This window comes from Somniosus microcephalus, chromosome 24 (genome assembly GCF_052327205.1).
Source record: "Somniosus microcephalus isolate GS21.2 chromosome 24, FLI_Smic_1.0, whole genome shotgun sequence".
NCBI classification, from domain to species: domain Eukaryota; kingdom Metazoa; phylum Chordata; class Chondrichthyes; order Squaliformes; family Somniosidae; genus Somniosus; species Somniosus microcephalus.
In genome coordinates, this window is record NC_141010.1 from 23,743,081 (window position 1) to 23,768,659 (window position 25,579).

General features: G+C 47.4%; 1 protein-coding gene across 1 annotated transcript in view; it reads right to left on the reverse strand.

Annotated features, from left to right (window-relative positions):
- samd14 (sterile alpha motif domain containing 14) overlaps positions 1 to 25,579 on the reverse strand; it is a 281,567-nt gene that overhangs the window by 96,430 nt on the left and 159,558 nt on the right. Inside the window, exons 5-6 of the mRNA XM_085966316.1 lie at positions 23,923 to 24,016; positions 1,768 to 1,845 (exon numbers count right to left, since the gene is read on the reverse strand). Coding sequence (XP_085822442.1) covers positions 1,768 to 1,845; positions 23,923 to 24,016 — 172 coding nt within the window. The remainder of the gene's footprint in view (positions 1 to 1,767; positions 1,846 to 23,922; positions 24,017 to 25,579) is intronic.

The following is a 25,579-nucleotide window of genomic DNA, read 5'->3' on the forward strand; positions in this document are numbered from 1 at the left end:
GCTTTAAAGTGTCTGTGCGGCCTCACCTCATTGGGAGAAGTGACAGATCACTTCTGTAACCACACCTGCAGCTGCCATCTGTTTTATCCTAAGGAGAGATTCATTGGAGAGCCTGGGTACAAGGGTTCACCTTTGTACAGTGATTGTCAGTGTTTGACAGCACCTCAATGCTGTCAAACATTGACAAATCATCTGTCAAAATTAAATGTTTCATGTCCCTTTGAGAAAACTGGCAGATGAAGCGTCATCAACTGACGTCATCTGACACCGGCTTTCCTTTAATTTGCCGGCAAGCCCGCCAGGCAGGCTTAACAAGGCCAATCAGGGGAAAATAGCGTCTGTGCATCGGACGTCGCTGGGGGTGGGACTAAAACCCAGAAGGCAGCCCCCAACTCGTCTCGACAGGTAAAATCCAGCCCAAAGAGTCTGTTCGATTTCCAATTGACGTGGGAAGGCGGGGCACCACGAGGATAGACATGTCAGTTGGCCAATGGTGGGAGCGAGGAGGCGGGGCAGTTGGAGGCGGGAGGTCATGGGGTGAAACCTCCTGGAATACGTCCAAACAGAGTTGGCAACCCATAAGTAAAAAAGAAAAGAAAGATTTGCATTTATATAGTGCCTTTCACGACCACTAGACGCCTCAAATCGCTTTACAGCCAATGAAGTACTACAGGTTGACTATCCCTTATCCGAAAACCTTGGGACCAGCTGTGTTTCGGTTTTCAGAAATTTTCAGATTTCAGAAGGTATTTTTTCAGACTGGGAAACTCTGAACATTAAATTAATTTGGTAATTAGTATTTGTATTTAATATAAATTTTAAAAGTTCAGGCTACCTCTTGCGACTGTTCCATGTCTCATTCCCCTTCCTGCTTCTCTGTGCTGCCGCTCCCAGTCTGTTTACAGCTCCCCCTGCTCCGTATCTGAATTCCTTGACTTAGCGGGGGTCTGGGGCTCGACTGCCGCCGCCAGTTGTGGGAAAGCTGGATATCGGCTGACTCCTACGCTAAGCTGGCCCACAAATCAGGTCAGAAAAGCATCGGCCGCGTCGGGTCATGTTTGGCGCCACTCGGGTTATGTCGTGCGCACGACTTACGCTCCACAAAAAAACTTTCGGTTTTCAGAGGTTTTCGGTTTTCAGAAGTGCGGATAAAGGATAGTCTACCTGTATTTGGAATGCAGTCACTGTTGTAGTGTAGGAAACGCAGCAGCCAATCTGCGCACAGCAAGCTCCCACAAACAGCAATGTTATAATGACCAGATAATCTGTTTTTGTTATGCTGATTGAGGGATAAATATTGGCTAAATTTGCAGGGCGGGGGAGTGGGACTAGCTGAAGTGCTCTTGCAGAGAGCCAGCACAGGCTTGATGGGCCGAATGGCCTCCTTCTGTGCTGTAACCATTCTATGATAGGACACCAGGGATAACTCCCCTGCTCTTCTTCGAAATAGTGCCATGGGATCTTTTACGTCCACCTGAGAGAGCAGATGGGGCCTCGGTTTAACGTCTCATCCGAAAGGCGGCATCTTCCACAGTGCAGCACTCCCTTCAGTACTGCACTGGAGTATCAGCCTGGATTTTTGTGCTCAAGTCCCTGGAGTGGGACTCTGAACCCACAACCTTCTGACTCAGAGGCAAGTGTGCTACCCACTGAGCCACAGCAAACACTTAAAGGGTAAGCAAGGATGGTGAGTCACCCTTTAAAATCAATACACCTTTAGCTGTGTGAGAAGATATCACAGTTCACCGAATAACAGTTTGATTTTACCTGCTACCAGTAGACAGTCTGTTGGCTGCCTTCTCAGCTTTTCTTCCCTTGGTGGAGGAGGATCTTCGTAGCTGTACCCTGTAGATGGTGCAGGCATTTATTATAAGACCCAAGTATCGTCATTTGAATTCCTCAAGGTCTGCAGTAGTGTTTCTACAAACTGTTAGAAATATATCACTTCAATTTGACTGAGTTTGCTTTTCCAAGAAGCATAGACTGATACAGCACAGAATGAGGCCAATCAGCCCAATGTGCCTGCGAAGGAGCTATTCAATTAGCCCCTCCCTTGCTCTTTCCTCACAGCCCTATAAAAAAATTTCCCTTCAAGTATTTAGCCAATTCCCTTTTGAAAGTTACTATTAAATTTGCTTCCACCGCCCTTTCAGGCAGTGCATGCCAGATGACAACAACTCACTGTGTTAAATAAATGTTTCCTCATCTCGCCTCTGGTTCTGTTGCCAATTACCTTAAATCTGTATGCTTTGGGCATCGACTCTTCTGCCATTGGAAACAGTTTCTCCTTATTTACGCTTATTAAAAACGTTCATGATTTTGAAAACCTCTATCAAATCTCCTCTTAACCCTCTCTGCTCTAAAGAGAGCAACCCCAGCTTCTCCAGTCTCTCCACATAAGAAGTCCCTCATCCCTGATGCCATTCTGGTAAGTCTCTTCTCCACCCTCTTTAAGGCCTTGACATCCTTTCTAAAGTGTGGTGCCCAGAATCGAGCACAATACTCCAGCTGAGGCCCAACCAGTGTTTTGTAAAGGTTTAGCATAACTTCCTTGCTTTTGTACTCTAAGCCTCTATTAATAAAGCCAAGGATCCCATATGGTTTTTTTAACAGCCTTCTCAGTATCTATTTCCTGGCAACCTCAGTAAGTCTCTGATGAAATCTATAAAACGAACTTGTCTCTATCTAATTCTAGCTATTTTTTTTGTATTCTAATCTCAGGTATTCAGAATCACTGCCAGGGACTTTTTATTATGTGATGATGTTAATTAGAGACATCTTTAAATTATTGGACTTTCACGGTAACCTGAGCCAGATTTCTACCCTTGCACTGTCTATAATTCTAGCTATGATTTTTTTCTGTATTTACATCGGATCATTTATGGTCTGCAGCTTTCCCCCATCCTGTTCACTCATCTACACCAGAGCTGTGCTTTCTTCATTTTCAACATTTATTTACTCTGGTCAAAGGTCAAGACTTTTTGAGGAGAGACTATCTCATTTTGGCTGAGTTAAAAAAAAATTCCTGTTCAACCACATTTTTTCCGTGCCGCAGTAATGATCCTTCAACACTCCTGAAACAGCTACTGAGCCACTTAACCAGTATAAGTGTTAATGGCTCTTCAATCTAGATAAGGAGTACACAGTTGAAATAGAAAATGGCTGACCATCAATTCCAATTTCCTCACAAGATACTACACATTCTCAGACTTTCAGGAGCATTGCTAAGAATCCTGCTCAAGACTGAAGTATAGCACGGATAAAGACATAGGGGCTGAAATTTGTCTTGGTTGTAGCATAAAATGAGTGAAAGCAAATCTGCAGCCCAGTTTACGCTCCATCCGACTTTCTTTTCCAATTTTCACCCCCATCAATTGTTGGCACCGATAGCATTTCCTATCTGGCAGCCTGATCAAACTATATTGATCTACCATATTATTTTTTGAATTTTAATTTGCTTAATTTATTTTTGAGCAAAAATAAAAGTGTAATATATGACCAGTGACGGGGACCTTGGTTTCAGATTTTTTTAAAAATATCAAACCACTGAAACCTGATAGAATACCCTTAAAATAATTCTCTGTTGCTGTTGAATGAGTGATTTTTGCTGGGGATTTCATTACACCTGTGGCTGAATGTCTCCCATTAATTTTACACACACTCGCTGTATATGCATTGCTAACAGTGATCTTATTATTTTACAAACAATAACAACAACAACTTGTATTTATATAGCACCTTTAACATAGTAAAACGTCCCAAGGTGCTTCACATGAGTATTACTGTATAAGCCAAAAAAAATTCGACAATGAGCCACATGAGGAGAAATTAGGGCAGATGACCAAAAGGTTGGTCAAAGAGGTAGGTTTTAAGGAGCGTCTTAAAGGAGGAAAGACAGGTAGAGAGGCAGAGAGGTTTAGGCAGGGAATTCCAGAGCTTAGGGCCGAGGCAACAGAAGGCACGGCCACCAAAGGTTGAGCGATTATAATCAGGGATGCTCAAGAGGGCAGAATTAGAGGAGTGCAGCTATCTCGGGGGGTTGTGGGGCTGGAGGAGGTTACAGAGATAGGGAGGAGCGAGGCCATGGAGGGATTTGAAAACAAGGATGAGAATTTTGGAATTGAGGCGTTGCTTGTAGGAGACAGTGTAGGTCAGCGAGCACAGGGGTGATGGGCGAATGGGACTTGGTGTGAGCTAGGACATGGGCAGCCGAGTTTTGGATGACCTCAAGTTTATGTAGGGTAAAACGTGGGAGGCCAGCTAGGCCTGTATTAACTTGGAAACAAAATGAACTTCAACCATGCACCTGGGCCTGTTAACTCCGTTCAGCACAATAGTAAGGGAAAGGAAGCCTCCAGCATCAGTGCTTGAATCACATGCCACTCTTGACTTTAATCATCTACCATCCAGCTCAAGAAGATTTATTTGTGTTGACATCACCGTATTGTTGTGGCAATTCTAAAAGTCAGTGTGCTGTAGTTCATATATGGGATTTAGTTTCTAGACCTCTCTGAAGGTTATGGTCACTTCAGAAAATTTAGATTTTTGACATTTTATTTGATGAATTTTCCATTTTCTATATATATGTAAATATTTTCTGATTTGTGTACTACTTCATATGAGAGAACAGACCTAAATGAACTGCAACTATATTATGAGCGTTCTGTCAATCTGCCATTAGCAAATTTGGCATATTTACTTCTTGATATACTTTCTTTGAGCCTAGAAATAACTGTTGGATGAACACTTGTACCAAGGATTAACCCATTTATTTTCGACTGGTTAACACTTCTGTTAAAATAGGGGACAAATGATAGTCATATGAATGTGTTACATTTTTAGCTCTTTTCTAACCTTCTTACACTATCTTCATTCACTCTTGTGGGTAAGTCCCAACTTCCGATGCCTTCAAGACAGTCAATCCTTGTTTTGATATCTAGGTAAACTGATGGTAACAGGCACAGGACAGCAAAGACCTGCCTGCTAATTGCTTTTCACTATTGGACTTATTCCTCCACAAGATTTCACTCCATTCTTTGAAAGCAGTGCATCATATTACACCTCTTTATAAATTGAAATTATTAAATACATTTATTTTACAAAAAGATGAACAAGCACATAAGAATTAGTCATAGAACGAGTTTATAATATTTACAATAGATCTCCTTCTATGTAACTCAAGTGGACAATGTAATGAAACAATTGCAACACTAAAAACTGAGAGATTCCTTAGAAAAGTAAATTTTAAGTAATACAGTAAATCAAAAGCAAAATACGGCTGTTGCTGGAAAACTAAAATAAAAACAGAAAATGCTGGAAACAGTTATTTTTGGGGGACGATTTTAACCCTACTCACTCAGTAGAAACCTGGTGAGTGGGCAGTTAAAATCGCCCCTGGCTCTTACCTGTCCGAAAGCCGCCATGATCGCAACTTCTGCAAGTTTAACCTGCTCTCCTGAGCAGGCAGCAAGGACACACGCCCAAGGCCAACAGGGTCCTTCTATACATATGCATGTTGCAGCCCAATGACATCATTGAGACCCGACTGTAATTTTAACTCGGACCTGAGCGGGGAATCCACCTGGGGTTAAAATCGGGGCATATCGATGACCTTTCATCAGAGCTGATCTTCGACCTGAAACATTAACTGTAAAGTCTGTGGGTTGTGCAGTTAATAAATACACAGACTTCAGAAGTAACAAACAAACAGGTCTTTACTATTCGAAGGTCCGGGCGAATCTGCCCCAGCAATCCTGCCACAACACTTATATACTGGTGTGGTCACTATCGGTATTACAGTATACAGAAGCCAAACAAATAGTGCCACACCTAAAGTAGTTCTCTTAAAGGTGAACGGTTACATTCAATAGTTCCCTTAAAGGTAGACGGGTACATACACTACAATCCTCCCTTTTTAGCTTATTACTTACAGAGTCTCCGTTAAACATACATATCTTCAACTTCCTATAAACAAATTACAGATATAATCTCGGTGGAGTCAATGTCATATAAAACAATTTACAGATATAATCTCGGTGGGAACAGTTCACAGGTTCAGTCTCTGCGGAAACAGTTCATAGATTCAGTCTCTGATCTTGACTCGTTCCGAACAACATTTCTTTGGTGTAGCCGGTTCACCTGGCTAGCGTGACTCCTCCATAGCCTTTTTCTTGACGTAACAGCTTGAACTTTCGTCCTGTTGAACCAGCAGTGCGGACCTTTACAACCAACTGGCTGTCTTGACATTTACCAGTTTTTCAACTAATTTAGCTCCTTTCGTAGTGTCCCGCCTGAGATGGTAGAAGTGCTAATATTTTAGACAGTTATTATCTTCTGCTTCTTCTTTTTCTTTTCTGCCTTTTTGAAACTCTCGGAGCTCCTTTCTCGGCTGCCAGCTGTAGCGCCACCAACTCTCTATGTTCCTTAGACCTTAAGTGCTTCCTCCGGATTTCAGCACTTTGGGAGTTTTCATCACAAGCTGGGCAGACCACATCCTCGTAATATTCAGTGTCACTCAACAGGTCATGGTAATATTCGGGTTCGTCCTGAGTTAGGCCAGCGAGAGAGCCTTCTTCTTCCTCCTCACCCGTCTGGACGTTAGCTGACGGTGGTTCCTTCCCTAGACATCTTTCTTGAAAAGACTTCTTCATGCATTCATATTCATCCCGCTCTTCCTGGGTTGTCTGCCATTCCTTCACTACTGACCTCATTTGTGAGTTCAATACCTTCCCTTCCACCGGGGATTGCGGTATCAGGCTATTTAATCCTTCTACTGAAGCAGCTGTTTCAACATTCTTCTGTTCACATTGACGTGATTCAACGAACTCTTCATAGAGTAAACTGTAACACAAAATCTGTGTTGCCACCTCAGTTATTTCCGTAACTTTTGGGAGCTCCGAATTCCTTCCCTTTGCAGATTGAAGCTCGTGTTCCCATTGTGGAGTCTTGTCTCTCAGCATGTGAAGGAGTTGGCTGACCGTTAACTCTTCCACGGGGACTCTGTGGATCAGAGTCTTCACCATTTCATCCACCTTTCCCTCCAATGCTTTCACCTTCCTTTCCTCTTGTACTTTGGTTTCAAGCGCTCGAAGAAGTTGCGCCTTGATGCTCCCAAGCTCATGTTCAGAGCCCATTCTTACAGTCTCTGTGTTTCTTACAGTTTCCTTCCCTTCCACTGAAAGGATTCCCAGTTGACTCTGCTCTTCAAGTCGTTGAACCTCGGTCATTGCCGCCTCATATTTGTCTTGGGTTTCCTTCAATATTTTTATGAGTTCTTGGACATCTTGTCTTTCATGTTCTGCCATGTCTTTCACCTCTAAATTCTCATCTATGGATGGAACTTCTACCGATGAGTCTGTCTTGGCCTTGAGCTCATCAAGAATTTCCTGCAGCCTTTGGACTTCTTGCTCATGTTCAACCTTTAGTTGTTCATATGCTTCTACTGAAACTAGCTTTTCGGAGGTTGCCGAGTTAATCCCCTCCAGAATTGTAGCCTGGGCCTGTTCATACTGTTCTTTCAACTTCTCACACTCTGCTTGTAAGGAGTCGTAGAGAAGAACTGGAATAAAATCCCGGCTTCATGAAGATTCCTCTTCATTTGCTTCTTTCGCAATTTCCTGTTGGAGTTCAGCCAAGGCTGCTATGCTATCTGCCTCTTGAAGTCTCACTGCCATCAAATCTTCTTTATTCTTGCAGTCTATCTCAGTCATTTTCCGTTTATTTTCATTTAACTGAGTGATAAGCTCCTCTTGCAACATGGCCACATTATTCACATCAGGTAAAGAAGCGTTTCTCTTTTCCATGTCCAAGATTTTTTTCTGCATCTCTTTAAGTGCACACTGCGGTTCAGCTTCTCTTAACCTTGCCTGCACTAGCTCCGTCTCCAATTGCAGAACAAAATCCTCAGTGTAGCGTGGTTTGCCTTTGTGCTGTATCTCTAGATCATGCAAATATTCTAACTCCTGAACATCATAAGGGAGGTGTGATCGGTAATTGGTCACGATGACTCTATGGTCGCTCTCTGCTTGAGCCAGCAGGTTCTGTTGTCTTTCCAGACTCTCCCATTCGGTGTCATAGAACTTTTTCATTGTTTTCATCTCTTGTACGAGACGGTAACTTAATTGTTCGAATTGTTGTCGTACTTTGAAATAACGTTGAGTTCGAGCTCGGTGTTCCTCCGTAATGCATATGTCTGTGACTTGAACAGACTCAGAATTCTCTGTCTTTATGCACGCCATCGTTTTTCCAACCTTAGTCAGTGAGTTCATGTTAACCTTGTTTTTCATACGTGGGCTGGACTTATCGTCTTCCGGCTCAGAGTCTGAGCTGCTTGTCTGCACCGAGTCCTCACTCGTCATTGCTTGTAGGTAGTGCCATTCCATGTCTATTTTCTTGATCTACTCCCATCCTAGAAGTGGTGGTCCTCCCTCATGTAGTACATACAAGTTCATTCTTGGGTGTCCTTTACCCCTATCTCTCACCTTGACTCTTATTTTTCCCATGGGGTATACTTTATGCCCCGTGTATGTCTGCAATACGAACTTGGTATCTCTTAAGGGTATGTGTGAGAATAGCCGGTGGTAATCCCCTCGATTTATGACTGATACAGCTGATCCAGTGTCCAACTCCATTTTCACTTAGACTCCAGCTATTTTTAGCATGACCCAGATAGTTTGTAGGTCAGCTTCCTTACTCACATGGTGGATACTCAGACTACCCAGCTCCTGGCCATTTGGATCTGAGTCTGGATTCTGTTCGTCTGAACTCTTCTCAGCCCCCTTGTATACCTTGTTGTACTTTTCTTGTGATGGCTTCCTTTGGTTGTTGGTCTTCTTCCCTGACCGGCATACCTTAGCGATGTGACCCAGTTTGCCACATTTCCTACATTCTTGGTTCTTAAACCAGCATTGATTCTGGTCGTGTGTTGTCTTCCCACAACGATAGCATTTTGTTGTACTCGAGGTAATTTGGTCCACCCCGAGCGCCGCCGCCTTTAGTTGCATTTCCGCCGTTCCTTTCGCTGCGGCTTCGTGTGATGCGGCTATAAGGACAGCCCTGTCAAGTGTAAGGTCGTTCTCTTCGAGTAGGCGCTTTTGCGTCCCTTCCTTGGACAATCCGCCTACGAACTTGTCTCGCAGTGCCTCTGTCAGATTCCCTCCGAACTGGCAGTATTTCGCTAGCCTACGCAGTTCGACCAAGTATTCTGCGTTGTTTTCGTCTTCCCGTTGCATTCTTGCATAGAATTTGAATCGTTCAGCCAACATCAACGGTGTGGGGTTCAAGTGGTCCTTCAGAACAACCACAATCTCTTCGAAAGACTGATCCGCCGGTTTAGCTGGTGCTAGTAAATCCTTCAAGAGCCCGTATGTCTTTGCGCCCATCGAGTTTAACGATGTTATCGCCTTGTCGTCTTCCTCTATTTTGTTGGCTTCACAATAGATCTCGATGCGTTCCACGTACGTGGCCCAGTCTTCTATCTCAGAATTAAAATCATTAATATTCCCTCGCTTAGGCATCTTTCTTCCCTTGGGAGCAGCACCAGTATTTCTTTAAGTATTCTTATTTATTTGTTTATTTCTAAGATGGCGGTTTTCCCGCGAAAATGGCGGTTTCCCGCTCTTCCTTTCTCTCCCCGCCCCCTTCAATGGCGGTTTCCCGCTTCTGTCGTCTCCTCCGCCTAATGGCGGCTTCCCGCGTTTCTTCCTGGTGGAAGGGGTATGCTTTCCCCACAGTGGACAGGTTCAGCCGCTGGCTGGCTACCGCACAGCTCCCCTTACTCGGCTATGTCTTTTCCTCCCGCCCGCATGGCTCTACCGGCGCTGGGTACACCCCGTTAGCGGAGGACAGTTCAGCCGCTGGACTGGCTCTCGCGCAGTCTCTCTCTCCGTACCCGGCTCTGTCGCTCTCTCACTCGCACGTTCGGTGCTACCGGCCCTGGGTACCCCGTTGGTGGAGAACAGCTCAGCCGCTGGACTGGCTCTCGCGCAGTCTCTCACCCCGTTTTCGGCTGTGTCTCTCACCCACTCCCGCACGTTCGGTTTTGCCGGCTCTGAGTACCCCGTTGGTGGAGAACAGCTCAGCCGCTGGACTGGCGCCTCGCAGTCTCTCTCTCCGCACCCGGCTCTCACCCGCACGGTTCCCGTTCGCCTCCCCAGCCCTCTCGCAGACCGGTGTTTCCCTCCCCGGCTGCGGCTGGGTTTCTCTTCCCGCGCCTACTCGCAGGCTCAGCGCTTCGTGGCTGCGGTCGCTGCCCGGATTTTTCCCGCCGATCGCGGTCCGGCTGTCACCCGACGCCGTTGGACCCGACTTTTGGCCGGCACAGCTCCCCCTCGACCGAGGTCGAGTGCTCTGCCCTTATCCTCCGGATACTTCTACACCTTCCCCTACTCACAGTCTCTTCGGCCGCCTTGTTTCTTGCTGGTCGGCTCACTCCGCACCGTGGCAGAAGGGTAGTCAGTGCCTGTTGCTGATACGCTTTTGTTGTTAGTCTTCCTGCTTTCTGATGTTGCAGCCTCGTGTTTTCTTTTGGTAGCACGACGAGGGCGGTTGTCTCTCTTCAACGCTCTTCGTTGCTTTTGGTAGTCTTGCCACAGGGTACGATCGGACTCGTCGCCACTGTAAAGTCTGTGGGTTGTGCAGTTAATAAATACACAGACTTCAGAAGTAACAAACAAACAGGTCTTTACTATTCGAAGGTCCGGGCGAATCTGCCCCAGCAATCCTGCCACAACACTTATATACTGGTGTGGTCACTATCGGTATTACAGTATACAGAAGCCAAACAAATAGTGCCACACCTAAAGTAGTTCTCTTAAAGGTGAACGGTTACATTCAATAGTTCCCTTAAAGGTAGACGGGTACATACACTACATTAACTCTGTTTCTCTCTCCACAGATGCTGCCTGACCCGCTGAGTGTTTCCAGCATTTTCTGTTAAAATAATAGTGTTGCTTTTCCCTGAATTTGTTACCACTGCAGGAGTCCAATTAAAATACAATTTTTCTCTCTGTCAGGAGTTTCAAACTGACTCTTCAAATAGATTCAATGATTTGAATGGAACAGTTCCTTTTCATATCCTGGGGAAAAGTTTATTGGTTTTGGAGATCTCACCGTTCCGATTACAAATAGATGTACACACTGAACCAATAACACAGCATTGTTTAAGTTTCAATTATGTCTCTCTCCACTCCTTTATTGATGAAACTTGCAACATTGTATAAAAATAAGAGGGTCGATTTTAATCTGGAGCAGGTTTGGGACAAAACACATTCACTGGCTTAAATTTTAGGCCTGGGGTAGTTAGAAACATAGAAACATAGAAAAATAGGAGCAGGAGTAGGCCATTCGGCCCTTCGAGCCTGCTCCACCATTCAATATGATCATGGCTGATCCTCTATCTCAATACCATATTCCTGCTCTCTCCCCATACCCCTTGATGCCTTTTGTGTCTAGAAATCTATCTATCTCCTTCTTAAATATATTCAGTGACTTGGCCTCCACAGCCTTCTGTGGTAGAGAATTCCACAGGTTCACCACTCTCTGAGTGAAGAAATTTCCCCTCATCTCAGTCCTAAATGTCCTACCCCGTATCCTGAGACTGTGACCCCTCGTTCGAGACCCCCCCAGCCAGGGGAAACATCCTCCCTGCATCCAGTCTGTCTAGCTCTGTCAGAATTTTATACGTTTCAATGAGATCCCCTCTCATTCTTCTAAACTCTAGTGAAGACAGGCCTAGTCGACCCAATTTTTCCTCATATGACAGTCCTGCCATCCCAGGAATCAGTCTGGTGAACCTTCGCTGCACTCCCTCTATGGCAAGTATATCCTTTCTTAGGTAAGGAGCTTAACTCCTGGGCCCAAAATTTAAATGATGCCGTTGGTAGAGCGACTGCCGTCCGGTGAAGATCGGATGGCCAAGGGTCACCGGGCGGCCAAGGGTCACCTGGCGGCTTCCAGGTAAGTGGCGAGGAGGAGGGGGTTTCAGGAGGGTCTCGTGGGAGGGAAGTGGGGGGGCGTGAAGGAGGCCGTGACTTTCCTCACAAAGGAAAGTTTTATACTTAGCCGAATGGCCTCTTCCATCTGCAGACCAGCTGCACACCTGCTTCCACCAATCAGGAAAGCCGTGGCGGTTTCTCCGCTCGGACACCAGTTAAAATGCCATTGGGTTCCTATTGACAATATGGGTCCTCACAAATGTGCCCTCTAATTTTGTTTTGGGTCGTGCAGCCCCTTTTTAACGGGCATTCGAAATTCCATGCCCGGGCGGTTTTTCCCTTTAAAAGCCAGTGAGCTGGCTGTGCGGGGCCTGCGGAACATTGCGCAGCGGCACAGCTTAAAGGGAGCACTGGTCCTCGCACCCACCTCATGAAGCAGCACCTTCACATCTGCAGCCATCAAATGAGTGCTGCACTATTCCATCTCAATCCCACAGACTAAGGGAGGACACAGGGCATCAGCACTCGAACACATTGCTGCCTGGGACACCAGGGATGGCCTCACCATGGCCAGATTTACTTCACTTGATGCGCCAGGTTGGCACCACCCCACACCAACACCATAAAGCATCCCTACAGTGCCCGAGCCATTCCTTTCACACTCATCACCATTGCGGGGGGTACCGTTATGTCTCACCATTCACTGCAACTCACTAAGCCACTTCCAAAGATGCACACAAATCTGTCCAAGAACGCAAAGTGTTGAAAATAAAGATTTCAATATTTGACACCACATTAACAGAAACTTCACACGAGCATTGGATAAAACACACAAGTGGCTACCTTTCTGTGCTGTTAGTTGGTATGATTGGACTAGGATGAGCGTGAGTGTGAGGGGCGGCTAGTGAGATGGGTAAGCAATAATATAGATAGAGAGGGATGGGTGGCGGTGCAAGGTAAGTTGGTGTGAGTAAGGATGTGCAGGAGTAGGGTAGGGAAGGCAGAGTGATGGGGATATGATGTGTGGCACAGCATGAAGAGGTTGAGTGTGATTTTGCAGTAACATTTTGTGATCTACTGAGATCATTGAAAGGTTTGCGCCACTACAGCCTGGTCATCTTGACGCCATCCCTGCTTGTGCCCTCCTGTGCAAAGTGCAACCAGGCTGCATTGATCTCCTGGGGAGGTCTCTTCCACCCATGGGAAGGGAAGAGGACCTCCCTGTGTGCATATGGAGGGAGTCATAGGAGAGCCTGTGTGCGGCTGTGCACCTCTGTGCATTGATTGTCAGTGTTTGCAGCACCTCAATGCTATATAACACTGACAGCACAACTGTCAAAATCAATTTGCGCATGGTCCCTTTAAGGAAACCGGCTGATGACGTGTCATCAAGTGACATCATCAGACCCGCTTCCTTCAATTGGCCGGCAAACACGCTGGGCGGGCTTAACAAGCCCCAGCAGCGTAAAATTCTTTTCACAGAGCGGGCTTGCGCCAGCAGCAGGGTTGCACCCTGCCACCGACCCTGGCCACACCAGACCCGCCCCGGAAGGCGAAATTGCGGCCTAAGTTTCTTGTCTCCATATTTACTCCAACCAGCCACCTTTTTTTTTTAAACCCCAACAGCTTTTGGAAAAGCTCACATACAGAGTAAAAGTACTTACAACCTTTTGAAAGGCCAACATGATCACTTGCCTTTAAGTGACCACGACCCTTTAAAGTTTCTCATCAGCACTTGCTTATGGACTGCAGACACACGACTTCTCACGCCCGCCCCTCTAATGAACTAGCACAACCAGGCCTAATATGCACTGGGTGCTTGCTATTGTTATGAAATGTGGCTGACCTCAGGAAATCCCAGTTGATCAGCACTCATTCAGTCAAGTGCACACCCTTCCTGCCACACTCATCTACCATCAGCTACACATGCAGACTCGAAAATCAGCACTACTGACTTGTGCTCCAGAACTAGCCGCGCCTCTAGCCAAGCTGTTCCAGTATAGCTACAACACTGGCATCTACCCGACAATGTGGGAAACTGCCCAGCTATGCCCTGTTCACAAAAAGCAGGACAAATCCAACCCAGCCAATTACCGCCCCATCAGTCTACTCTCAATCATCAGCAAATTGATGGAAGGTGTCATTAACAGTGCTATCAAGCGGCACTTACTCACCAATTACCTGCTCACCGATGCTCAGTTTGGGTTCTGCCAGGACCACTTGGCTCCAGACCTCATTACAGCCTTGGTTCAAACATGGACAGATGAGCTGAATTTCAGAGGTGAGGTGAGAGTGACTGCCCTTGAGATCAAGGCAGCATTTTACTGAGTGTGGCATCAAGGAGCCCTAGTAACATTGAAATCAATGGGAATCAGGGGGAAAATTCTTCAATGGCTGGACTCATACCTAGCACAAAGGAAGATGGTTGTGGATTTTGGAGGCCAATCAGCTCAGCCTAGGACATCGCTGCAGGAGTTCCTCAGGGCAGTGTCCTAGGCCCAACCTTCAGCTGCTTCATCAATGACCTTCCCTCCATCATAAGGTCAGAAGTGGGGATGTTCGCTGATGATTGCACAGTGTTCAGTTCCATTCACAACTCCTCAGATAATGAAGCAGTCCATGCCAGCATGCAGCAAGACCTGGACAACATTCAGGTTTGGGCTGATAAATGACACGTAACATTCACACCACACAAGTCCAGGCAATGACTATCTCCAACAAGAGAGAGTCTAACCACCTCCCCTTGACATTCAACGGTATTACCATCTCCAAATCCCCCACCATCAACATCCTGGGGTCACCATTGACCAGAAACTTAACTGGACCATGAGAGTATGGCTACAAGAGTAGGTCAGAGGCTGGGTATTCTGTGACGAGTGTCTCACCTCCTGACTCCCCAAAGCCTTTCCACCATCTACAAGGCACAAGTCAGGAGTGTGATGGAATATTCTCCACTTGCCTGGATGAGTGCAGCTCCAGCAACACTCAAGAAGCTCGACACCATCCAGGACAAAGCAGCCCGCTTGATTGGCATCCCATCCAGCACCTTAAACATTCACTCCGGGGCACCATGGCTGCAGTGTGTACCATCCACAAGATGCACTGCAGCAACTCGCCAAGGCTTCTTCGGCAGCACCTTCCAAACCCGCAACCTCTACCGCCTAGAAGGACAAGGTCAGCAGACGCAGGGAACTCCATCACCTCCAGGTTCCCCTCCAAGTCACACACCATCCAGACTTGGAAATATATCGTCATTCCTTCATCATTGCTCGGGCAAAATCCTGGACCTCCCTCCCTAACAGCACTGTGGGAGCACCTTCACCACACGGACTGCAGCAGTTCAAGAAGGGGACTCACCACCACCTTCTCAAGGGCAATTAGCAATGGGCAATAAATGCTGGCCTTGATAACAACACTCAGATCCCAGAACAAATAAAATAAAATCCTGATTAATACCTTGGCCTAGAAAAGCGGGAAGTTGGTACCTTTGATGGCCTCGAAAAAAAACCTCGATATAATCAGTATACTCTCCTCTAAACGTTGTCGTCGTCTGGTCATCTCTTTTTACATGATCAGATTTTACATACGAAGCATAAGATATAGGAGCAGGAGTAGGCCATATGGCCCTTCGAGCCTGCTCCGCCATTCAATAAGATCATGGTTGATCTTCTACATCAACTCCACTTTCCTGCCCTTTCCCCATATCCCTCGATTCCCTTGATTTTATGCGATTTATTTCAAAACATCATTTTTTTTTAATAACCAGGCATTGGAATTCACTGTGAAATGTGAAATGCTGGACACAGCAATAATGAAAATTTTTGCAGCATCTGCACTGATTGCATTTTTATTTTTAAAAAATGATAAACTAGGTTTAAAGTAATATATTTACAATATGAAAGATAATATTGGGTCAGAGGCAGTTATACAATCAGCTATAGACAGACATTAAATTTGGATCTGAATCAGCCCTTCAAAGCTCGACACTTTCTTGGGAAGGGGACTTCCTCCAGACTCCACCACAAAGTAAATCTTGCACCTTCAGCCCTGCTTCCAACCTCTGAAATATCTGAATCAACTACTGCCAGCCACTTTAGGAAATGAACATTTAGCTTAACCAGTTTAGTTTTAATTAGCTTTTAGTTTGTTTTGCTTCTCTTCCCCCAGAAGATATCATGCTTCCTATTTCTCGCCAAAAGAATGGGATTATTACCTCTTTCTAGGCCTCTGCTTATATTTTCAGTGACACTTCAAAATCTTCCACTTCATCGAGCTCACTAACACTAAAATTGTCACATTTTGACTTGACTGCCTCTGCAGAAGGTTACACCTGTTGGGGAAACACTGTGTGTATGTAGATAAACCTGTATAATCCCCTTTTAACTGCTGTATTCCCCTCCCCCCGCAAGACAGTTGCAAGCTGAGAGGAATAAGGCATGTTCAGACTTGCTTGCTGCTGAGAGAAGGAAAACCAATCAGGTTCCAGCAGGTGACCAATCCGTGAGTCATCACAGGTTCGCGGGCTTTACGAATTGAGTACTGTATTGTGAGAGTTGGAGTAAAGACCTATTTCTTGTAGCTCGCTGTGTTGCCTATTGCTTTACGCGGGAGACTGTAGTCTCCCACATTGGTGACCCCGAATGTCGGCGGCCAAAGCCCCCGACTCACGTAGCCCTACAGAGGCCAGCAATGACCCGACGGCAACCAGCAGCAGCCCGATGTCGGCCGGCACCGCGTCCTTGAGGCTCCCCACCTTCTGGGAACACCAAGCACCAGCTTGGTTCGCGCACACGGAGGCCCAATTCACCCTTCGCAGGGTTCAAGACGATGAAGAAAGGTACCTCCACGTAGTCTCAGCACTAGCAAGCTCCACCGCCGCCAAAGTTCTCGACCTGCTGGGGAACCCTCCACAGACCAGCAAGTACTCAACCATTAAGGGCCGCTTGCTGCAGGCTTACGGCCTGTCCGGGGAGGAGAGGGCCCGTAGGCTTCTTTCACTACCAGGCCTCGGCGACTCTACCCCGACCCAGTTGATGAGCCGGATGCTTGTGCTCCTGGGCTCTGAACCGCAGTGCTTCTTGTTTCGGGCCCTTTTCCTCAGCCTGCTTCCTCAGCAGGTACAGACTGCCCTTGCGGGGTCCCCGATCACGGACTGCGTACAGACTGCCCTTGCGGGGTCCCCGATCACGGACTGCGTACAACTGGCAGCCGCCGCGGGCAAAGTCTTCGCCGTCGCCCAACTCGGCTGTGCAGCCGCGAGGCTCCCCGACACCACCGAGCGCGCGCCGCCACGCTAGGCCGCAGAACTATGCTACTACCACGCGCGTTTCGGCCACAAAGCCCAACGCTGCAGAGCACCCTGCTCTTTCGATCAAACCAAGATGGCCGCCTGGCCCAACGCGCCAGCCCCGCGCCGCCGTCTAGGCCCGCTCAACCGCACCCCCGCCACCACGATGGCCATCGGCACCACAGGTAAACTGCTGTACATAACCGACTCCCTTTCAGGGCGCAGATTCCTTTGCGACACCGGAGCCCAATGCAGCATAATTCCTGCCTCCCAGCTCGACATCCAGGCAGGCTGCAGCGGCCCACCCCTCGTGGCGGCAAATGGCGCAGCCATCGCTACTTTTGGAAAGCGACGGGCCGAGGTTTGTTTCAACGGCCAGCGATTTACGTGGGATTTCGTGACGGCCTCGGTGGCACATCCCTTGCAGGGCGCCGATTTTCTTTGCGCCCACGGACTCCTGGTCGACGTCCGCGACAGGCACCTGATCGACGCAGCAACTTTCACTTCACTGGCCTGCCAGCAGAGCAACAGCCCGGCCCTCGTCGGGTCCTGCTCTGCCCCAGCGGATGATGACTACGCCCGCCTACTCGCAGATTTCCCGAGGCTCACACAACCGACCTTCTCAGCCGCGGCAGCCAAGCATGGTGTCGAGCACCACATCGCCACTACGGGACCACCAGTGTTCGCCCGAGCCAGACGCCTGGACCCAGCCAAGATGGCGGTGGCCAAGGAAGAATTCGCCACGATGGAGAAACTGGGCATCATCTGCCGCTCGAACAGCCCCTGGTCGTCCCTCCTCCACATTGTGCCCAAGCCGGACGGTGGCTGGCGCCCCTGCGGCGACTACAGACGGCTCAACGACACCACCACGCCCGATAGATACCCCATTCCGCACATCCAAGACTTCTCGGCACACCTAGCAGGAAAGTCCGTCTTTTCCAAGGTCGACCTGATTCACGGCTACCATCAGGTCCCCGTCCACCACGCAGACGTCCAGAAGACGGCGGTCATCACCCCCTTCGGACTGTTCGAGTTCCTGCGCATGCCCTTCGGGCTCAAGAACGCCGCACAGGCCTTCCAACGGCTCATGGATTCCGTCCTACGGGACCTGAGCTTCCTGTTCGTCTATCTGGACGATATCCTCGTGGCCAGCACCAGCAAGGCCGAGCACATCGCGCATTTGCGCTCTCTTTTCCAGCGCCTCAGCCAACACGGGCTAATCGTCAACCCGGCCAAATGCCAGTTCGGAGCAGCCCAAATTGACTTTCTCGGCCACAGAATCTCGCCAAGGGGAGCCATTCCCCTACCTTCCAAGGTGCAGGCGGTGGCGGACTTTCCCCAGCCCACCTCGGTCAAGGCGCTGCAGGAATTTCTGGGGATGGTCAATTTCTATCATCGTTTCGTGCCCAAGGCCGCCTCACTCATGCGCCCCCTCTACGAAGCCACCAGGGGCAAAACGGGCAAAGAGCAACTCACCTGGTCCAGCGAGATGGCGACAGCCTTCCACCAGACCAAAAGCGCCTTGGCCAACGCCACACTACTGGCCCACCCCATCCCGGGCGCCAAGACCGCCCTCACCACGGACGCCTCAGATTACGCCGTCGGCGCTGTCCAGCAACAGTGGGCCGAAGGCACGTGGCAGCCACTGGCATTTTTCAGCCGACAGCTGCGCAAGAACGAGCAGGCCTACAGCACGTTCGACAGAGAGCTCCTGGCCCTGTTCCTGGCAATCCGGCACTTCCGTTTCCTCCTGGAAGGCCGGCCGTTCACCGCATTCGTGGACCACAAGTCGCTCACTTTCGCCATGGCCAAAGTAACCGAACCCTGGTCCGCGCGCCAACAGCGCCAACTCAACTTCATCTCGGAGTTCACCACGGACATCCGCCACGTCGCCGGCAAGGACAATTTGGTGGCCGACTGCCTCTCAAGACCCTCGCTCCACGCAGTGCACCTGGGCGTCGACTACGCCAGCATGGCGAGAGACCAGGCCGCCGATGCGGAGATCCAGGCCCTCAGGACGTCAACCACCAGCCTCACTCTGGCCGACATCCACTTCCACGCAGCCGGCACAACCCTCCTGTGCGACGTCTCAGTCCCCTCGCCTAGGCCGGTCGTCCCATCCACCTGGCGCAAGCGAGTTTTCGACATCATCCATGGCCTCTCACATCCAGGGATGCGTGCGTCTCAGAAACTCATGTCCGCCAAGTTCATCTGGCCTGGACTCCACAAGGATGTGAGAGACTGGACCAACACATGCGTGGCGTGTCAGCGCGCTAAGGTCCAGCAGCACACCAAGGCGCCATTGGAGTGTTTCCCGGTGCCCGAGAGGCGTTTCGACCACGTCCACGTCGATCTGGTAGGCCCCTTGCCGCCGTCGCACGGTTTCACACACCTGCTCACGATCGTCGACCGCACCACCAGATGGCCCGAGGCGGTTCCCCTCGCCTCCACCACCACGACCGACGTCGCGCGAGCATTCGTCTCGACATGGGTGGCCCGGTTCGGCGTGCCGACCGACATATCCTCGGACAGAGGCCCCCAGTTCACCTCCCACTTGTGGAATGCCATCACCGCCGGCCTCGGCACCAAGTTGCACAGGACAACAGCCTACCACCCGCAGGCCAACGGGCTCTGCGAGCGCTTTCATCGTTCCTTGAAAGCCTCCCTCCGCGCCAGCCTGGCCGACACCAGCTGGATCGACAATCTACCCTGGGTCCTCCTGGGATTGTGCACCGCGCCCAAAGAGGACCTCCGCGCCTCCGCTGCCGAGATGGTCTACGGCCAACCGCTCAGAGTACCAGGCGACTTCCTCCCCCTGACAACGGAGCCGTGGTCGGCCGCCAGGCAGCTTTCCCTGCACCAGGACGCGGCCCAGCAATTCCGTCCAGTGCCCACTTCGCAACACGGCCCGCAGCCGTCCTACGTGCCTCGGGACTTACGACATGCGGAGTTCGTCTTCGTGCGCCGGGACGCGCACAGAGGCCCGCTGTAGGCACCATACACCGGCCCCTTCTCAGTATTGGAGACGGGGGACAAAGCTTTTCTTATCGACGTCGGCGGGAAGCCGGACCTTATTTCAGTAGACCGCCTCAAACCGGCGCACCTGGACCTCAGCTTCCTGTTTCGTCCGGCTCTTCCCCCACGGCGGGGCAGACCTCCCGCGTTGGCGGCGGCCCCACAAGAGGACCAAAACACGTCAGAACCTTACTTCCCGGCCGCCGCCCCACCTTCGCCGGCAGCCCGTCCAGCCATCCCACCGGCAGACCAGCCGCCAGACCAGCCGACGAACCAACCGGCCGACCTCCCAGACAGCCCTCCTCACACGCCAGATGGCTACTACAGCCGCTACGGCCGTTTGGTCAAACCTCCGCAGAGACTGACTTTTACAGTTAACGAGGATTCTGGGGGGGCGTATGTGGCGTTGCCACATTGGGGAAACACTGTGTGTATGTAGATAAACCTGTATAATCCCCTTTTAACTGCTGTATTCCCCTCCCCCCGCAAGACAGTTGCAAGCTGAGAGGAATAAGGCATGTTCAGACTTGCCTGCTGCTGAGAGAAGGAAAACCAATCAGGTTCCAGCAGGTGACCAATCCGTGAGTCATCACAGGTTCGCGGGCTTTACGAATTGAGTACTGTATTGTGAGAGTTGGAGTAAAGACCTATTTCTTGTAGCTCGCTGTGTTGCCTATTTCTTTACGTGGGAGACTGTAGTCTCCCATACACCCTTCTTTACTAATGAGCTTATCATGTAAAAATGGGCTCTTTTACTTTATGCTACTCTATGTTGATCTATTTACAATCAATAAGAATGATCAGACCACAGCTAATATGTGTGAATAGTCCATTAAGAAAGAACTTATGGACCTTTCACAAAGTGTTTCACAAGTAACAATGCACTTTTTTTCCTAAAGTGTAGTCACAGCTGTAATGTGGGGAACCGTAGCTGCCAATTTGCGCACAGCAAGGTCCCACAAACAGCAACGAGATAAATGACCAAATAATTTGTTTTGGTGGTATTGGTTGAGGGATAAACGTTAACCAAGACACCAGGAGAACATAGTTAACGTTGTGAACAAAAATACAAGATGGCAGAACATAGTTTAGTTGTTAAGTAATTGTTCGCGTTCAAAAATAAGTTGACATATCTTGAGTGATTCTGAATGTTAGTCACGGAACTGATCACCAGATTTTTATATCTGATAGACATTAGTCATGAGCATTCTTGGATCCTTGTACACACCAGGTGTTGCAAGATCGTCAAACTGTGCTAAACGTCATAAATACTACAGTAATCAACAAAAAATAAATTCCATGCAAACCAGCCACATCACAATTTTTCTTTGACTAGTTCAGTGATTAAATGACAAGTAAACTAACATTATCGACTTCATGCAAATAGGGCTGTTTTTACGGCTTCGTCGGTAGGGAAGGTTCATAAATATCCTCTCTGCTCAATACCCCTCACAATAGCACTCTCATATAACGTACATTATTTATGGCTCTCTCACTGCTAAAAAACATTGTTCAATACAAGATGTCTTTTTGCAGCTGCCACAGACAGGGTAATAGTAAGGATCTAAAGTGGTTCCTTCAGGCATCGAATATTTGATTACAAGAAAAAGTGGAGGCAGCAGTTTTCCACACAAGGGAATAAACTGTGTAATCCAGTTTTCTATATTGTTCACATTTCTTTCAAGTTTTTCTTTGAACATCTGGTGCACACCAAAATTTGTAGAGATTGTGAGGTGGAAATTAGTTATGGCCTGTTTCCAGGTCCCTAGCCAGTGGCACCTCAACCAAGAGGCCTGAGGATGGGAAGGGTGCAGTGGGTGAGGAGGGGGGTACAGTGGGTGGGTGCGGTGGGGGGGGGGGGTGGTGGTGGGTGGGGAGGGGGTTGCGGTGGGTGGGGGGGTTACAGTGGGTGGGTGTGGGGGGTTGTGGTGTGGTGGGTGGGGGGTTACGGTGGGTGGAGGGGTTCGATGGGTTGGGGCGGGGGGGGTGGTGTGATGGGTGGGGGGTGTGGGGGGACTGAAAGCTTGGTTGGAGAAATTAGTTTTGGGGAGGTTTTTAAAGGTGGAGAGCAGAACAGGCAGAGCTCCAGTCTTTTTCTGCTAAAGTGACTTATATCTATCTATGTCTAATGTCCAATGAATAATAAAATGACTGTGATTTGAAGCAAACAATTGCAACATAATTTTGGCCTAAATAGCTGAATACTTTACAACTAAGGCTAAGAATTGTCTCTGTATCTTTCTCAACGATTTAGGTAGATCAAAGGTTAGAGAACTGACAACACTGGAGAAATGTGAGCAAACACATTTATGATCCATAATAGTGATATAGATTGGAAACCATTTGAAGGGCAATTATTTCTGACTCTGGGCGATAGTGTAAAATGGGCGATATCGATTCAGTTGTTAGATGTATAACTGCCTGTTACACATCTCTTCCGATTTTCATTTCCATTAAAGTCAAAATTACCCACAAAAAGCAAGCATTTCATGTGTGATATATGACAAAGAAAAGCAATTTTTTAAAACCAAAATGAATGGGTAGCACTTGGCAGGTCTGATGGAAAGAAGCTTAAAGAATGGAAGATTCGAAAGAGTTGGCCATGGACCGATCAAGGTCCCCCACCTTGATTGGTCTGTTCATTTTGGTTTAAAAAGACTACAGCTGCTACTACCTTTGATAGACACCTCACTAAATTTGAAACGAAACATTGATTGGGATATAATTTGTCTTGGGGAATACCGTTAAACGGATGATAATGAATCAGCAGCCTGTTTTACATTGAAATCGGAAAAGAATATCGGGCAGAGTGTAAAATGGTCTGCCGATTCACTATTGCCTGTTTTGCTTTATCGCCCAAGAAGAATTTCACCCCCATTGTGTTTTTGCAACTCTGTTATATTTCAGTTATTCCTAATTAGAAACCACCTTCACCTCAACTCACTCAGATGAAACACTAGCAAGTTTGTCAAAAATATACTGTATGTTGATGACTGTTAGATGATTTAAAAGAAAAAAAAGGCTTGCATTTATATAGCGCCTTTCATGACCACTGGACGTCCCAAAGAGCTTTACAGCCAATGAAGTACTTTTTTGGAGTGTAGTCACTGTTGTAATGTAGGAAATGCAGCAGCCAATTTGCGCACAGCAAGCTCCCACAAACAGCAATGTGATAATGACCAGATAATCTGTTTTTAGTGATGTTGATTGAGGGATAAATATTGGCCAGGACACCGGGGAGAACTCCCCTGCTCTTCTATTGAAATAATGCCATGGGATCTTTTACATCCACCTGAGAGGGCAGAGGAGGTTTAATGTCTCATCTGAAAGATGGCACCTCCGACAGTACAGCTCTCCTTCAGTACTGAGTACTGCATTGAAGTGTCAGTCTAGATTTCTGTGCTGAAGTCTCTGGAGTGGGACTATGAACCTACAATCATTCTGACTCAGAGGCAAGGGTGCTACCAACTGAGCCACTGGCTGACACCTAAATATTTAGTAAGATTTAGTAAGATGGATATTGTCTTTCCTTGCTTGTCATGGTCTTGTATGTACACTTGAAATTGTAAATTACAGAACTAAAACTGCTTAAATTTATACAATCTCTTCACCTGCTACATTCTGGTGTGTTATATCAAAAGGATAAAGTTTGATTGTTTATTTTATTTTAATTACAACAACACCTACCCAAGGTCCAAAAATTTCCGCCTTGCCTTTCTGTCCAGGCCGACTGTGGGACTTGCTGGTTCTGCTGGACTTGTTTCTTTGCTCTCCTCTGAACCTATAATTACAAAAAAAGCATACAAAATTGTAACAAAACATTAGGACACTATCGCTGCATCCAGAGTTTATGTTATTATGTCCTTTCCCACCATTACCAATGCCATTATTATACACTTCTTGCTTCCACAGCTCTGAATACCAAGCAAGGAAAACAACCCAGGGAGGTTATGATCACTTTACAGTTTCTGTGAATCCGATCGTAAATTACTATAAAGCCTATGTCATTCCAGAATTCATCCGATGTGACAATATATCAAGACACTGTACCTGAGCTGGACTGCACAGATCCCTGCTTTTGCCTCTTTTATATTCTTGATTATTGGCGATGTTTATAATTAATGATGATCTGTGGTTGCTAACTGATTTACCAGTAGTTCATTGAATTTCAATTTTGAACTCAGAACCAATTTCAATGGTACTGTTTTATTTGCAACTGTTCAGTCGACCAACTTTCAAACGTTTTGCTCATAGAACACTGGGAAGAAATTATCATCTTATTTATTGAGCTAGCCTACTGTTCAAATGTTGATTAGATTAATTGAACAGAGATATTAATCAATCCAGAAGCCCAGTATGACCACAAATCTGAATTACCCAGGGCAGATGCAACATAGATTGTCAACTGAGATATGTTCAAGGTCAAGGAAAGACATGGCATGTACTTGGATGTATACTTTCATTTCTAAATAACTTAAGTAGAGAAGGTGGATGTCAACTTTGATGGTTGCTCAAAATAGAAGTTATTGAGCTTGTGCAGCAGCAGTATGCTGAGGAGAGGTTGTTTTTAATGCTACCACTAATGTCCTGGAGCAATAAAAAACAAGCTTGTAGAGCATACTTTGCGATCTTCATCACTGAAGTAGTCTATAGAGTAGCACTTTTGTTGTTTCCCATGATCATAAATAGGTGTATGCTGTGGGTATTCTATAACAAATACACTGTCCGTTAGCTGAATGAAAATTCTAACTCACTACTAACCTTATTATAAAATGTCCTCTGTCACATTTTGATTATTGCTGCAAAATAATACATTTGTGAATGACTACCCACAATTAGGCATTTGAAGTTTGCATTTAAAGGTGATTGAAGTGGGCTAAAGCTAAGTTCTCACACAAATTCTCTAGTGTTTTTAATCAGCTGGGCTCTCATAAGCTGAAGTACAAATCGTCAAAAGTCCAAAATTTTGATTTACCACAACACTATCTAAATTACACCTGAAACTGAATCTTACTTAATGGTAGCACACTTTCGCTAATTAAAGGTATCTTTGTGTTGCTCGGCTGTTTCTCTGCTGACTAGAGAGAGTAGCCTCTGTACGTCATTCTTCCCATTTTAATTTTAAAGTCGAGGGGAATTCACGTTGGGTTCTGCTGGGGAATCTGGGGAATCAGTAGCTGTATCAAGGAAAATGGCTCCCCACATTTACTTCAATGAAACCAACTCCTTTAATCTGAAGGCACATTCATAGAACCACATTTTCCAGGGTTTATAACACTGTTGGTTGCCCAGGCACCTATACTATGAAATGCAGCTGATGGAGGGAGACCACATGGCTGGAATT